This window comes from Macaca mulatta, chromosome 11 (assembly GCF_049350105.2).
Source record: "Macaca mulatta isolate MMU2019108-1 chromosome 11, T2T-MMU8v2.0, whole genome shotgun sequence".
Classification (NCBI taxonomy): domain Eukaryota; kingdom Metazoa; phylum Chordata; class Mammalia; order Primates; family Cercopithecidae; genus Macaca; species Macaca mulatta.
Genome location: NC_133416.1, coordinates 56210996 through 56226901, shown reverse-complemented (window position 1 = coordinate 56226901; position 15906 = coordinate 56210996). Strand labels below are relative to the sequence as shown.

Genomic DNA, 15906 nt, shown 5'->3' with positions numbered 1-15906 from the left:
TTTTGTGTTGGGGGAGCTCGACTAAAGTAGGACCCAGGCCCTGATGCCAGCACCAATCCCAGGCTGCTGCTGCTCTTCTCAGGGTTCCTTGTGGGCCTTGGGAGAGAGCAACTTGGGATGGTGGGGGAGGGTGCCACTGCCAGGTCAGACTTATTATGCCAGTTGGACCTTAAGGTTGTTCCTACCGAGTTGGGCACCCAAAGCAGTCCCTGGAAAACTCAGGGAACCCCAGATCCTTCACCAGGCCTTCTTTCACTGGGCAAAGGGAGAGTGTGTGGAAACTGACTAGTTGTGATGAAGGGGATGGCTGGGGCAAGAAGGAGGCGGGGCTGGGGGCAGCTCTGGCCCTGCTGTTCAACTTTAAACTATCCCTGCCTGGCAAAGTGACCCCAGTGAGGCCTACTGCTGTCTTAGCCTGCTTTGCCTCCCCTCCTCTTGGGATGGATCTAATCTCTAGAGGATTATAGAAGAGGCCGTTGAGATTTGCTCCCTGTGAATGTAGGCTGCAAAAAATGGCTTTTGTCTTTTGCCTTCTCCCAGCCTGGTATGGAGAGCTGGCTGCTGTGAGTCCCTGGCCAGTCCTGCAAGCCCCTCCCAGACCTCTCCAACCCTTTTTTGACCAGGGATTGTTAACTGGTTTTCTGATCCTGTACCAACTGTGCAGAATGGGGTGGCCTGTAGCTCTCTGGAGGAGAAATGGCTTGATCAGAGCTCTTTTCTCCTGGAAACCAGTGATTCTACCCCTGGCAGAAGGTATTGGGGAGAACGAGTGTGTATGTGCCTGCAGCTTGAGCCTCAATCCTGTGGGCCTTGCTTGGGCTGGGACTGCCCCTCTCACACCTGTCATGCTGCCCAGCAGGGATTTGGCTGGTGCATTTTGCTCCCTCTATCTGCTCCAACATACATATGCTAGATTTCTTTGAGTCTGGTTTTGAAAAAGAGAAAATAGAGGTTTTGCCTTTTAAAGATTTCTCAAAGGTGAGAGGTGGCACGGGGTAGTGGAGTGAGGTGAGCTGTCAACCCTGCTCTCCACTCCTGCATTCTATGGAGAGTCCCTCCTGTTTGTCCTGAAACAACTTCCTTACCTAGGACTGCACCTTGTTAGCTGTGCCTGCCTTCAAGATGAGCCAGGGACACAGTTCAGAGGGTCTGCAGGGCCAGTGTTCCTTTTGGATCCATCTCGGAGGGCTGACCCAAAATGGGGGTGGGAAGAGGTGTGGTTTGAGTCTCAGGCTGGGAACCAGGAAGTCCTGAGTCCTACTGAAGAGCTGTTCACTCAAGGGCCTGCTGCAGCCTTACACCTCTCCAAGTGTCCATTTCCCCCTTGCCTGGGAAAATGGAGTGAAAGCTGTTGGTCTGGGAGGGAGGCAGGAAGGAGAGTGGGTTGAGATAAATCCCTGTCCTTTTCTTTGCTGTTTTGGACCTCTAAGGTATAGGACTGAGGGGTGCCAGCACAGTTTTACTCCCTACATCTGTACCTACTGTCTGGGATCTCTAGTTCTGTGGAGGAAGCCTGGCGAGACACTAGTCCAGTTTAGATCCAGGGAAAAAATCCTTGGTGTGTATGTGTGTGGGTTTACTGACTGTGAATGATGGGACTGGGTAACCTGGGGTCTTTGTTTAGATACGTTCAGGGGCCTGTTAACTGGGAATCAGCATTGGGATCCCGGTGCTGGACTTCAGGGCTGGGGAAATAGGGACTGAGGGCTCAGGCTTTTTGGAGGTGCCCCCTAGATTATTTTTGGTACAACTTGTATGACATTCTTCTCTTTGCTGCTTAATCTCTCATCTTCCATGGCCCCATCCATGGGCTCTGGCTTTGGAGGATGGTCGTAGTCTGTCTCTCAAGGCCAGATGAAGGTGGTTTCTTTACCTTCTTGAGCAGTACCAGCCTTACCAGCTGAGAGGGCTGAGCTTGGGGGAGAGCTGAGGAATTTGCCCCTCTGGCCTTGTGTGAGGCAGCTCTCCTCCTACCCACTGTATTATCATTGTTGCCTTTTACTTCTTGATGTTTGTGACTCTTTTGGCCTCAACTTTGAGAGCAGAGCGGGTAGAGGATCTTTGGGGGTATGTAGTGGTAAGATATAGTAAGATGCAAACAATTAGAAAACTTTAAGAGCCCCTTGGACATTCTGGGTGTGGTCAGGCCTTGAATGACTGAATGGAAGAGGGGCCTGGCTGCTGCCCTCACCTCCATCTCCCACTTCCCATGGTAGCTTCTAAGGACTCCTTGAAGTTCTGGAGCAGCTTTTCTATGAGCCGGCCAGATGACCACCCTGCTTTCCTTTCAGGTGTGGTTGTGTGGCAGGTTTGGGAAAGAGAGATGGCTTGGGAATGGAGATGATGTGTATCAGGTGATGCTTTACTTTATCCAGTAGGTTCTGAGAGTGTTAGGGGAAAAAGGAATTTTCTTTCCTGTGACATGTCTCCAGAGGGGCATAGCCAGTATCTGGAAATAAAGGGTGAGTTCAGAGCAGGAGGAGTGATACTGTAGTTCTTAGGGAATTGATTTACTGATTTGGGGCACCTTTGAGGGTTCCCCCTTGTCTTGTTTGTCCCAGTCATTCAACCCTAAGTGGCTGACTGGGGTATTTGCCTTCCAGTTTGGGAGGAGAGGCTGTCCTTGCTAAGGGTGGTGTGGTCACTCTGGTTAGCCAAGAAGAGTGGAAAAGGTGAGAGATTAATTTATCAAACTTTTATTGTTTAGAGTTCTGTTTTAGGGATTTCCCCCACCTCACCACCACTTTCTTTAGGAACACTGTATTCTTCTCTGATTAAGAGAAAGGATTTATACTTCCCACTACAAGCTGCTGGCACTTATCCCTTTCTTCCTCCTCCTATAGGGTCCCTTTCCTATTCCTCATGTCTGTAATTATTGTTCTTCTCCCCACCCCCCCCCCCCCGGCTGTGCTTAATTCCCTCTAAGGTCTAGGAAAATAATACCCAAAGGTGTAGGTCTCAACTTTTTTAGGTATAACTTTAGTGTGTTTCATTAGGCTCTGATACAGGCATGCATTTCTTAGAAGGGACAAGGGACCGTTATTCCCCACCCCCATGTATGTGTGTGGAAACCCTGCTTGAGGGAAGAGGAAGGAAGCTACTCGGCTCTGCTGTGCTATGTCCTGCCCTGTTTAGAACTCCTCTGAGTGACTGTATGCTTCCTGAGACTACAATTCCCAGCATGCTTAGCCTCAGGCCTGGCTACACATGCTCAGTAACTCTCAAGGTCCACTTCTGTTAACTACTAGGGATATCTGAAGAGGAAGGGCAGTTGGTGTTGCTAAGGGCAATGACCTGAGACCTTCAGGCTGGATGAGACCCTGAGCTCAGTTAGGGCACGGGCCAGGGGTTCGTCTGAGCTGGATTTAGGTTGGAAGTGGGTGGAAATTAGGGAGTTTCTTCTTTTGTGATGGTGATGTCCTCGTAGAAACAAGTGGCGGTGGGGGAGATCCATCCATAGCTAGGCTATAGTTCTAGTAGTGTGTTCCATCTCTTGCAGTGCCTCAGACTCTGCCTCTGGGAGAGGGATTTTTGCTGGACTCAGGCTTCCTGGGTCATGACTACCCCTGGGTTGGCAAGGACTGGCCTCTAGAATGGCAGCTTACTTGAGACTTGAAGAAAAGGTGTGGGAATAGGGCTCACCAAAAGCCAAAAACCCACAGGCAAGGCAAACGACAGTATTAGATATAAATGGATATGCTTCTAGTTGGATGCTATGGCCCCAGGAACTCTTACAGAGGAAGTGGGAAAGTCAAATGGATCCCCTGAGAATCTCTCCAGAGTGCGAGAAGAGGGTATGTGTTTATCTGCGGAGGAAGTGACCCTACAGGTTAGGGAGAATGACTTCTTGTCAGTATGGGAGTTTGTAGTATGGCTTGCTCTGATGTCTGGAGGGTCTGGATGCCTTCTTCCCAGGATTCTGGGAGAAGTGCTTCTTGGGAAGACTTACTAGGCATATAGATCTCTTTCTTGGCACCAACAGGTCTCCCCGAGAGGGCCCTGCCCAGTCGGAGAGAGGGATGGACAGCCAGAAGCTGCCTGGTGAGGATAAAGATTCAGAACCGGCAGGTAAGTAGGACAAATTCTTTGTTTGCTTTTAGATTTCACAGGCAACCTTACATTTCTGGTCCTGGCCCAAGGACATGAGCTAAGTCTATGCAGCAGATAAGTAATGGAACAACTTTGTTCTTTGGGACAACAGTTGAAATATCATCACTCTGATCCACTCAGGTTTTGGATAATCTCATGTATCTGGTGAGTGGACTTTGTATTAAATAGGGATGATGACTGACACATGCTGTTTGTCTGTTTATTCAGCTGATGGACCTGCAGCTTCTGAGGACCCAAGTGCCACTGAGTCAGACCTGCCTAACCCACATGTGGGAGAGGTCTCTGTCCCTAGTTCTGGGAGTCCCAGTCTTCAGGAGACTCCTCAGGACTGCAGGTAACTTGTTTGAGGGCACATAAGGATTTGATTTGAGAGTCTAGGGCTTTCAAGGAAGAGAAATTAGGAAAATGAGTGTCGGGGAAGCATGGGCATGCCAAATCATGGGGTTGCTGGGGGCCTGGCGTGGTACTGATGCTTGTGTGTCCACAGTGGGGGTCCGGTGCGGCGTTGTGCTCTCTGTAACTGCGGGGAGCCCAGTCTGCATGGGCAGCGGGAGCTACGGCGCTTTGAGTTGCCATTTGATTGGCCCCGGTGTCCAGTGGTATCCCCTGGGGGGAGCCCAGGGCCCAATGAGGCAGTGCTGCCCAGTGAGGACCTGTCACAGATTGGTTTCCCTGAGGGCCTTACACCTGCCCACCTAGGAGAACCTGGAGGTGAGTGAGGAGAATGGGGCAGCAAATGGGAGAAGGACTGGGTAGTCCTGAGCCAGCGATCCTCTTTCTGTTAACTCTTTCCTTTCTGTTTACCTCTTCCCACCTGTAAAGGGTCCTGCTGGGCTCACCATTGGTGTGCTGCGTGGTCGGCAGGCGTATGGGGGCAGGAGGGCCCAGAACTATGTGGTGTGGACAAGGCCATCTTCTCAGGGATCTCACAGGTGGGGCTGGGGCCAACGGATTGCATAGGTGAAGGGTAGGGCTGGTGGGCTTCTGAGAGTCAGGGTGGAATGAGAAGGAGTGTGGGTATACTGGGGCAGAGCTAGTGCCTGAACTGTTTCTTTGGGGAGAGCTGGCTGACACTGAGGCTCTTTCTTCACCCTGGCAGCGCTGCTCCCACTGCACCAGGCTCGGTGCCTCCATCCCTTGCCGCTCACCTGGATGTCCACGGCTTTACCACTTCCCCTGCGCGACTGCCAGCGGTTCCTTCCTATCCATGAAAACACTGCAGCTGCTATGCCCAGAGCACAGTGAGGGGGCTGCACATCTGGGTGAGAAGTCCTGATCTTTGGTCATAGGGCAAATGAGAGACCAAGTGTGCCTTGGATTTTTGTACTCTACAGAGCACTGATCAAAGTATAGAATTATATACTGTTGGTCTGCCCCACTAAAATAGGTGTGAACTTTATGAGCACCAGGGGTTTGCCTGTCTCGTTTACCATTGTGTCTCCAGTGCCTAGAACAGCTGGCAGACGTTGGGCAGGCACTCAGTAACTTTGTTATTTGTTCATTCTGTGCCCATGGAGTGCCTGTTTTGTGTACGGCACTGTGCTGAGGCTTACAAGGAATCCATAGCTGACCTGTGGTGTCTCTACCCCCTGCAGAGGAGGCTCGCTGTGCAGTGTGTGAGGGGCCAGGGGAGTTGTGTGACCTGTTCTTCTGTACCAGCTGTGGGCATCACTATCACGGGGCCTGCCTGGACACTGCTCTGACTGCCCGCAAACGTGCTGGCTGGCAGTGCCCTGAATGCAAAGTGTGCCAAGCCTGCAGGTAGGAATGGAAGGGCAGGAGGGAAGTCTTAGGCACAACACAGGTTAGGGTTGAAAATGAGGGCAATCGGAGAAGACCTGTTAACATGAAAACAACAAAAAAGAAACGAGGGCAGAGAGGACACTGTAATGTTCCCTGTGCCTCTGCAGGAAACCTGGGAATGACTCTAAGATGTTGGTTTGTGAGACGTGTGACAAAGGATACCATACTTTCTGCCTAAAACCACCCATGGAGGAACTGCCTGCTCACTCTTGGAAGTGCAAGGTGAGTGTACCCTGATTCTGCCCTATTGTCCCTAACTCTGCCTCCTACAGCATTCTCTGTCTTGACAAGTCCTGTACTTTTCTTTAGTCTTTGCTGTCTGACCAATGCCTGTTTTGCCCACTCCTTTCCCTTAGGCATGCCGGGTGTGCCGGGCCTGTGGGGCGGGCTCAGCAGAACTGAATCCCAACTCGGAGTGGTTTGAGAACTACTCTCTCTGTCACCGCTGTCACAGAGCCCAGGGAGGTCAGCCTGTCAGCTCTGTTGCTGAGCAGCATACCCCTGTGTGTAGCAGGTAAGTGGTGTGGACTGACTGAGATTGGGCTGGCAGGTTGGAAGGACTGAGTTTGGCAGGGTTCTTCTTAAATTGAGTGGACTTTGAGAGGAGAGCCTTAAGGTGGGCAGTGTCATCCACAGCATTCGTGCCTCGCCCCAGTGCGCTCTCTAGGATTTGTTAGCTGGTGAGAGCCACAGTGCCTGCTCCCCTGTACCCTCTGCAGATTTTCACCCCCAGAGTCTGGCGATACCCCCACTGATGAGCCCGATGCTCTGTACGTTGCATGCCAAGGGCAGCCAAAGGGTGGGCACGTGACCTCTATGCAACCCAAGGAACCGGGGCCCCTGCAATGTGAAGCCAAACCACTAGGTGAGTAGGGTTTGAGGGTCCCTGAAATTCATCCCCTTTTATTCTGTGACAAGAGACAGTTTGTGCATTGCCCCAGACCCTGCACTTCCTGTGGGGTAGATCTGAGCTAGATAGGAGCATCGTGTTGTTGTGTCTGCAGGGAGAGCAGGGGTCCAACTTGAGCCCCAGTTGGAGGCCCCCCTAAATGAGGAGATTCCACTGCTGCCCCCACCTGAGGAGTCACCCCTGTCCCCACCACCTGAGGAATCACCCACATCCCCACCGCCTGAGGCATCACGCCTGTCCCCACCACCTGAGGACTCGCCCGCATCCCCGCTTCCTGAGGCATTGCACCTGTCCCGGCCGCCGGAGGAATCGCCCCTCTCTCCGCCGCCTGAGGAGTCTCCTCTGTCTCCCCCACCTGAATCATCACCTTTTTCTCCACTGGAGGAGTCGCCCTTCTCTCCACTGGAAGAGTCACCCCCGTCTCCTGCACTTGAGACGCCTCTATCCCCACCACCTGAAGCATCGCCCCTGTCCGCACCATTTGAGGAATCTCCCTTGTCCCCGCCACCTGAGGAACTGCCCACTTCCCCACCACCTGAAGCATCTCGCCTGTCTCCACCGCCTGAGGAGTCACCCATGTCCCCTCCACCTGAAGAGTCACCCATGTCTCCACCACCAGAGGCATCTCGTCTGTTCCCACCATTTGAAGAGTCTCCTCTGTCCCCTCCACCTGAGGAGTCTCCCCTCTCCCCACCACCTGAGGCATCACGCCTGTCCCCACCACCTGAGGACTCGCCTATGTCCCCACCACCTGAAGAATCACCTATGTCCCCACCACCTGAGGTATCGCGCCTGTCCCCGCTGCCTGTGGTGTCACGCCTGTCTCCACCGCCTGAGGAATCTCCCTTGTCCCCACCGCCTGAGGAGTCTCCCACGTCCCCTCCACCTGAGGCTTCACGCCTCTCCCCACCACCTGAGGACTCCCCCACATTCCCACCACCTGAGGACTCCCCCACATCCCCACCACCTGAGAACTCACCCACATCCCCACCACCTGAGAACTCACCCACATCCCCACCACCTGAGGACTCGCTTATGTCCCTGCCGCTGGAGGAGTCACCCCTGTCACCACTACCTGAGGAGCCACAACTCTGCCCCCCATCCGAGGAGCCGCACCTGTCCCCCCGGCCTGAGGAACCGCACCTGTCCCCCCGGCCTGAGGAGCCGCACCTATCTCCGCAGCCTGAGGAGCCACACCTGTCCCCCCAGCCTGAGGAGCCATGCCTGTGCGCTGTGCCTGAGGAGCCACACTTGTCCCCCCAGGCTGAGGGACCACATCTGTCCCCTCAGCCTGAGGAATTGCACCTGTCCCCCCAGACTGAGGAGCCACACCTGTCTCCTGTGCCTGAGGAGCCATTTTTGTCCCCCCAGCCTGAGGAATCACACCTGTCCCCCCAGTCTGAGGAACCATGCCTGTCCCCCCGGCCTGAGGAATCGCACCTGTCCCCTCAGCTTGAGGAGCCACCTCTGTCCCCTCGGCCTGAAGAGCACCCCGAGGAGCCAGGCCAATGCCCTGCACCTGAGGAGTTGCCCTTGTTCCCTCCTGCCGGGGAACCATCCTTATCTCCCTTGCTTGGAGAGCCAGCCCTGTCTGAGCCTGGGGAACCACCTCTGTCCCCTCTGCCTGAGGAGCTGCCCTTGTCCCCGTCTGGGGAGCCATCCTTGTCGCCTCAGCTGATGCCACCAGGTAAGGGAAAGTTAGTACCCTCTTACTCTGGAACAGCTGTAACTCTTCATGGCATGTCTGATCTAAGAGCCCTTCTTTTTTCTCTTTCCTTCCAGATCCCCTTCCTCCTCCACTCTCACCCATTATCACAGCTGTGGCCCCACCGGCTCTGTCTCCTTTGGGGGAGTTAGAGTACCCCTTTGGTGCCAAAGGGGACAGTGACCCTGAGTCACCCTTGGCTGCCCCCATCCTGGAGACACCCATCAGCCCTCCACCAGAAGCTAACTGCACTGACCCTGAGCCTGTCCCCCCTATGATCCTTCCTCCATCTCCAGGCTCCCCAGTGGGGCCGGCTTCTCCCATCCTGATGGAGCCCCTTCCCCCTCAGTGTTCGCCACTCCTTCAGCATTCCTTGGCTCCCCAAAACTCCCCTCCTTCCCAGTGCTCCCCTCCTGCCCTGCCACTGTCCGTTCCCTCCCCATTGAGTCCCATAGGGAAGGTAGTGGGGGTCTCAGATGAGCCTGAGCTGCACGAGATGGAGACTGAGAAAGTTCCAGAACCTGAATGCCCAGCCTTGGAACCCAGTGCCACCAGTCCTCTCCCTTCCCCGATGGGGGACCTCTCCTGCCCTGCCCCCAGCCCTGCCCCAGCCCTGGATGACTTCTCTGGCCTAGGGGAAGACACAGCCCCTCTGGATGGGATTGATGCTCCGGGTTCACAGCCAGAGGCTGGACAGACCCCTGGCAGTTTGGCTAGTGAACTTAAAGGCTCCCCTGTGCTCCTGGACCCTGAGGAGCTGGCCCCCGTGACCCCTATGGAGGTCTACCCCGAATGCAAGCAAACAGCAGGGCAGGGCTCACCATGTGAAGAACAGGAAGAGCCACGTGCACCAGTGGCCCCCACACCACCCACTCTCATCAAATCCGACATCGTTAATGAGATCTCTAATCTGAGCCAGGGTGATGCCAGTGCCAGTTTTCCTGGCTCAGAGCCCCTCCTGGGCTCTCCTGACCCGGAGGGGGGTGGCTCCCTGTCCATGGAGCTGGGGGTCTCTACAGATGTTAGTCCAGCCCGAGATGAGGGCTCCCTACGGCTCTGTACCGACTCACTGCCAGAGACTGATGATTCACTATTGTGCGATGCTGGGACAGCTATCAGCGGAGGCAAAACTGAGGGGGAGAAGGGGCGGCGGCGCAGCTCCCCAGCCCGTTCCCGCATAAAACAGGTGAGGGACTATCTAGCTGCGGGATGTGATCAGAGTTAGCCCTGTCAGAGGTATAGTCCTGTGTCACTGATACTTTCCCACCTTGCTTTGTGAATCCTATACTTGGAGATCCTTTATTCCAATTATTAAAGAGAAAATACTAATACATAGAAGGGACGAGTAACTTGCCCAGATTCATGATTACTCAGTAGTAGAATTGGGACCAGAAACTTGGTTCTTTCAAGTCACCGTTTTTTTTCCACGTCCATGTTGGCCACTCTTGGGAGGGAAAGAATGGGTTTGGGCTACAGCTATGCACTTGTTGATATCTGGGAGTTTGGCCTTTTCCCCTGCCCTGAGTGGGACTCCTGGGCTTATTACCTGTCTTACTGTGTCCATTTGTCACTTCTTCTGTTCAAGTGTGTAAACCCAACACACTAACCCTTGACATGCTCCTGTCATTGTCCCCTTCTTTCACTCAGGGTCGCAGCAGCAGTTTCCCAGGAAGACGCCGGCCTCGTGGAGGAGCCCATGGAGGACGTGGTAGAGGACGGGCCCGACTAAAGTCAACTGCTTCTTCCATTGAGACTCTGGTAGTAAGGAGATGCCTCCTATTCCTCCCATCCCCCGACCATGCTTTAGCACCCTCTGAGTCCTTCCAGTCCCTTGCATGCTTGAATACCTGCCTGCTTGTCTAGGGCCTGTCTGGCTGTGTCTGAATTCCTGTCCACTTGGCCCCCAGGTTTTTCTGAAATCTCTGCTATCAGGCTGAGGCCCAGTTTGGGAGCTGGGGTGTTCTGTCCGTTATTTCTGGCTTTTGGCCTTCATCTTAGCCAGGGGTTCACACTTTCTTCCCCCAACACCAAAGAGGAAAGTATCTTGGTGGGGGCAGATTTATCTGCCTCACTTTCTACAACTCTTTCCCCATCAGGTTGCTGACATTGATAGCTCTCCCAGTAAGGAGGAGGAGGAAGAAGATGACGACACCATGCAGAATACCGTGGTTCTCTTCTCCAACACAGACAAATTTGTCCTAATGCAGGTACCATACAGTGAGACCTGGCACACTGAACATTGTGTATGTTTGTGTTTTGATGAGAGAATTGATGGGGAAAACTGGACCTACTTTTGGGGATACCCAGCTAATGAGAAAACAGACCATGAATTCTAATCATGTTGTTCATTGGTTTGTCCATCCATCACATTTCTCTTGAGTGTCTCCTCTGAGCTTGGCACTAAGCTAGGAGCTAGAGAAATAGCAGTGAAAAAGTCTTTGCCCTATGAAGTTTATAGCTTAGGGAACTTACATGTGTCCTCTCTTGAATAGTCTTTAAGCTGATAGAATTTTGTCACATATGTGATTCTCACCTGACCAGTCTTTACCCCATCTTATCTTCCTTTAATTTCTTCTTACCTTTACCCATGTCAGGCTTTATAAATTCAAGTGACCTGACTAGGTGAGTGAGGCATCCTAGGAAGGAGCAGGGTCCCTTGGTAGCTTACAGCGTCCTAATGCTGTGGGATGGGGTTCCTGACTCTCTGGTCGCAAATCAGTGTTGTAGCATCATAGTAGGCTGGATCTGAGTGGGATGGGGAGATCTAGTTGGACATTCGGGTTTCTCTCTGTTTCCCCAGGACATGTGTGTGGTATGTGGCAGCTTTGGCCGGGGAGCAGAGGGCCACCTCCTTGCCTGTTCACAGTGCTCTCAGTGCTATCACCCTTACTGTGTCAACAGCAAGGTGAGTTCGGGCCCAAGAGGTGTAGGCTGGGAAATAGGGTCAGTTATTTCTTACCTTAGTTCCTTGTCCTGGCCATACGACCTCTTAAAGTGGCCATTGGTCATAGATGTTGTTCATTAGTCACCAGTGGTTATCAAACTTTTCTTGGGGAAAAATACTTTGGAACTCATGGTGGACTTCATAGTTTCTTTGTGGTAGACCCTGACCTGCTGGTATAATTCAGTCCATTGTAAAAAATAACAACATGGCCGGGCATGGTGGCTCCCACCTGTAATCCCAGCACTTGGGGAGGCCTAGGCAGGCAGATCACCTGAGATTAGGAGTTCAAGACCATCGTGGCCAACATGGTGAAACCCTGTCTCTACTAAAAATACAAAAATTAGCTGAGTGTGGTAGCATGTGCCTGTAATCCCAGGAACTCGGGAGGCCGAGGCAGGAAAATTGCTTGAACCTGGGAGGCAGATGTTGCAGTGAGCTGAGATCGTGCCACTGCACTCCAGCCTGGGCAATAGAGTGAGCTCTGTCTCAAAAAAAAAAAAAAAAAGAAAAAAGAAAAATTGGGGGACCTAATTCTGTCTACAGTCTCTTCTTAGGGACTTGGCTAGTGGAAAGACTGCCATTCCATTCACAATGAGGCAGTGGCTAGTGCAGCTCTTCTCTGATCAGCAGAGATCATTGGGAATCTAAGTTTAGAGTCACTGTTTTGGGGACAAGGGTGCTCTGTCTAAGTCTCCCTGTGCTCAAATGGAGGCCTAGTCTCTGCATTGAGGTTCCTCCAGCCTCACCCTTAGAAGTCCCACCTCCTAGGCTGGGCATGGTGGCACATACCTGTAATCCCAGCACTTCACTTCAGGAGGCTGAGGCAGGTGGATCACCCAAGGTCAGGAGTTTGTGACCAGCCTGACTAACATGGTGAAACCCTGTCTCTACTAAATACAAGAAAATTAGCTGGGCATGGTGGCAGGTACCTGTAATCCCAGCTACCTGGGAGGCTGAGACAGGAGAATTGCTTGTACCTGGGAGGTGGAGGTTGTAGTGAGCCAAGATCGCGCCATTGCACTCCAGCCTGGGGAAAAAGAGCAAAACTCCGTCCCCCCCCAAAAAAAAAAAGAAGTTCCACCTCCTTTCCACTTCACACCCTGAGAAGTTCCCATTTTCTGCCTCAGATCACCAAGGTGATGCTGCTTAAGGGCTGGCGTTGTGTGGAGTGTATTGTGTGTGAGGTGTGCGGCCAGGCCTCCGACCCCTCACGCCTGCTGCTCTGTGATGACTGTGATATTAGCTACCACACATACTGCCTGGACCCCCCACTGCTCACCGTCCCCAAGGGTGGCTGGAAGTGCAAGTGGTAAGGAGACTGTGATCTTTATTGGAGCCCTGGGGCCTTGAGATGTTAAAGTGGATATGATGTTGAGTATGTGACAGAGGCTGGGTTTAGGAGGCCAGGCTGGTGGCTTCGGTTCCTGGTGAGGGGACTTCTGGGTACTTTGGATAGGTTGGGTGCTCAGGCTCTGTTTTCCTGCTCCTACCAGGTGTGTGTCTTGTATGCAGTGTGGGGCTGCCTCCCCTGGCTTCCACTGTGAATGGCAGAATAGTTACACACACTGTGGGCCCTGTGCCAGCCTGGTGACCTGCCCTATCTGTCATGCTCCTTATGTAGAAGAGGACCTACTAATCCAGTGCCGTCACTGTGAACGGTGAGAACATCCCTTTCTCTTCATGTTGGCCCTGTTGCTAGCCTCGCATTGCCTGAGCTCATTTCCTCCAGTCTCTGTTCTCCAGGTGGATGCATGCTGGCTGTGAGAGCCTCTTCACAGAGGACGATGTGGAGCAGGCAGCCGATGAAGGCTTTGACTGTATCTCCTGCCAGCCCTACGTGGTAAAGCCTGTGGGTGAGTACCAGCTGCTGGGTAGGGGGAGGAGTCCGGGCAGGGGTACCTTGCTTTGGGACAGGACCTCAGCCACGTCCGTTTGTCCTTCTCTCCATAGCACCTGTTGCACCTCCAGAGCTGGTGCCCATGAAGGTGAAAGAGCCTGGTGAGTCACAGAAATTTTGAATGCCAAAGCCAGACCAGACGTCAGACATCATCTGGTCTAACTCCAACCCCCCAGCTTCATCTCCTCATTTTAAGAGGAGGAAACTCAGACCCAGAGAAGTTAAGTGGCCTGCCCAAGGTTACCTAGTGAGTTAGTGGCAAAGTTACGACTAGAACCAAGTTCTCCAGCTTCCTGGGCAGTGTTCCTTTCATCAGGCACCATGGCCTCTTTACTGCCAGAATTTCATCTTCAGAACTCTTTTTTTTTTTTTTTTTTTTGAGATGGAGTCTCACTCTGTCACCCAGGCTAGAGTGCAGTGACACAATCTTGGCACACTGCAAGCTCTGCCTCCTGGGTTCACGCCATTCTTCTGCTTCAGCCTCCCGAGTAGCTGAGACTACAGGCGCCCGCCACCATGCCCAGCTAATTTTTTGTATTTTTAGTAGAGACGGGGTTTCACTGTGTTAGCCAGTACGGTCTCGATCTCCTGACCTTGTGATCTGCCTGCCTTGGCCTCCCAAAGTGCTGGGATTACAGGCGTGAGCCACCGCGCCCGGCCGAGAACATAACTCTTTTTTTTTTTTTTTTTTTTTTTTTTTTGAGACGGAGTCTCGCTCTGCCGCCCAGGCTGGAGTGCAGTGGCCGGATCTCAGCTCACTGCAAGCTCCGCCTCCCGGGTTCACGCCATTCTCCTGCCTCAGCCTCCCGAGTAGTTGGGACTACAGGCGCCCGCCACCGCGCCCGGCTAGTTTTTTGTATTTTTTAGTAGAGACGGGGTTTCACCGTGTTAGCCAGGATGGTCTCGATCTCCTGACCTCGTGATCCACCCGTCTCGGCCTCCCAAAGTGCTGGGATTACAGGCTTGAGCCACCGCGCCCGGCCCATAACTCTTTTTTATCAGTGAAAGGGGCCAGGGACATCTCCTTTATCGTGATATGGCACTGCTCCTAGCATCTAGGACACTGTGTGCTGGCATTCAGCAAGTAGGGGCCCTCATAGCCCCAGACAGCAAGATAATCACCCTAGTGACGCTAGGGTTAATCATGAGCAAAGGCAGGCTTCTGAGTTACAGTTCCTCTCTGAATCTCCCTGGGTCACTGACAGAGAACTCGGGCCTCAGCCAGTGCCTTAGGTGGTCTGTTCTCCCCAGCAGTTAGACCCTAAGCTGGACTTTTGTCACTATCTTTGTCTCAGCTAAGGACGTAGGTTGAAACTTGCAGTTCTGGTTTCCCTGGGTCCTCCATCCAGGGATCACACACTCTCCTCTAATGCAGAGCCCCAGTACTTTCGCTTCGAAGGTGTGTGGCTGACAGAAACTGGCATGGCCTTGCTGCGTAACCTGACCATGTCACCACTGCACAAGCGGCGCCAGCGGCGAGGACGGCTTGGCCTCCCAGGCGAGGCAGGATTGGAGGGTTCTGAGCCATCAGAGGCCCTTGGTCCTGATGACAAGAAGGATGGGGACCTGGACACCGATGAGTTGCTCAAGGGTGAAGGTTAGCTTGGGGAATCTTAGGGCGTGGCAGAATAGTGGGAGCATGCCTCTGGGAGTGGGATGTTGGGTGGGGGCTACATTGCCACTCACAGTTACCCTTAAGCACTGCTGGTCTTGTCTAAGTGGCTCTGAGGCAAGGTCCTCAGCTCTCTCCATGGCAGGATGACAAGGTTAAAAGGGCCTATAGTTCTGATCTGCCTCTATCTCTTCTGTCACCATATGCAGGTGGTGTGGAGCACATGGAGTGCGAAATTAAACTGGAGGGCCCTGTCAGCCCTGATGTGGAGCCTGGCAAAGAGGAGACCGAGGAAAGCAAAAAACGCAAGCGTAAACCCTATCGGCCTGGTGAGGTCCTGGGATGGGTGTGTGGGGTGGTGGGGTGGCTTGGTGCAGCTCAATAGGTCCCCCAGCGGCTTCTCATCCGCAGCTCTGCCTCCTCATAGGCATTGGTGGTTTCATGGTGCGACAGCGGAAATCCCACACACGCACGAAAAAGGGGCCAGCTGCACAGGCGGAGGTGTTGAGTGGGGATGGGCAGCCCGACGAGGGTGAGACGGGTGAGGGCACCAGTGGGGCCTGGGAGAAGGTGGGGCAATGCTAGAGAGACCCAGTGGGTGGACTCATTGAAAGGGCCAAGAGGGTGGTAGACCCAGCTGGTGTTGTGGGAGAGTGTAGGCAAAAAGTGTCACCCTGCAAGTTGGGAGCAGCATGCCCTCAACCCAAGTGTGACACTTCTGTTCTGTCCACAGTGATACCTGCTGACCTGCCTGCAGAGGGTACCGTGGAGCAGAGCTTAGCTGAAGGGGATGAGAAGAAGAAGCAACAGCGGCGAGGGCGCAAGAAGAGCAAACTGGAGGACATGTTCCCTGCTTACCTGCAGGTTGGTCTCAGGCTCCAAGCAGTGAGGGAGGTGTCTGTGCCCTGTAGGGCATGAAGAAACC

General features: G+C 53.4%; 1 protein-coding gene across 1 annotated transcript in view; it reads left to right on the top strand.

Annotated features, from left to right (window-relative positions):
* Window positions 1-15906, top strand: part of KMT2D (lysine methyltransferase 2D) — a 42599-nt gene that overhangs the window by 1452 nt on the left and 25241 nt on the right. Inside the window, exons 2-23 of the mRNA XM_077954009.1 lie at window positions 3983-4068; window positions 4318-4444; window positions 4598-4821; window positions 4933-5042; window positions 5210-5372; window positions 5706-5871; window positions 6021-6135; window positions 6270-6427; window positions 6633-6778; window positions 6918-8510; window positions 8606-9714; window positions 10176-10289; window positions 10625-10735; window positions 11329-11433; window positions 12600-12781; window positions 12966-13130; window positions 13216-13325; window positions 13423-13470; window positions 14745-14966; window positions 15191-15310; window positions 15409-15522; window positions 15715-15845. Of these exons, the coding sequence (XP_077810135.1) occupies window positions 4020-4068; window positions 4318-4444; window positions 4598-4821; window positions 4933-5042; window positions 5210-5372; window positions 5706-5871; window positions 6021-6135; window positions 6270-6427; window positions 6633-6778; window positions 6918-8510; window positions 8606-9714; window positions 10176-10289; window positions 10625-10735; window positions 11329-11433; window positions 12600-12781; window positions 12966-13130; window positions 13216-13325; window positions 13423-13470; window positions 14745-14966; window positions 15191-15310; window positions 15409-15522; window positions 15715-15845 (5382 nt within the window). The 5' untranslated portion in view covers window positions 3983-4019. The remainder of the gene's footprint in view (window positions 1-3982; window positions 4069-4317; window positions 4445-4597; window positions 4822-4932; window positions 5043-5209; window positions 5373-5705; window positions 5872-6020; window positions 6136-6269; window positions 6428-6632; window positions 6779-6917; window positions 8511-8605; window positions 9715-10175; window positions 10290-10624; window positions 10736-11328; window positions 11434-12599; window positions 12782-12965; window positions 13131-13215; window positions 13326-13422; window positions 13471-14744; window positions 14967-15190; window positions 15311-15408; window positions 15523-15714; window positions 15846-15906) is intronic.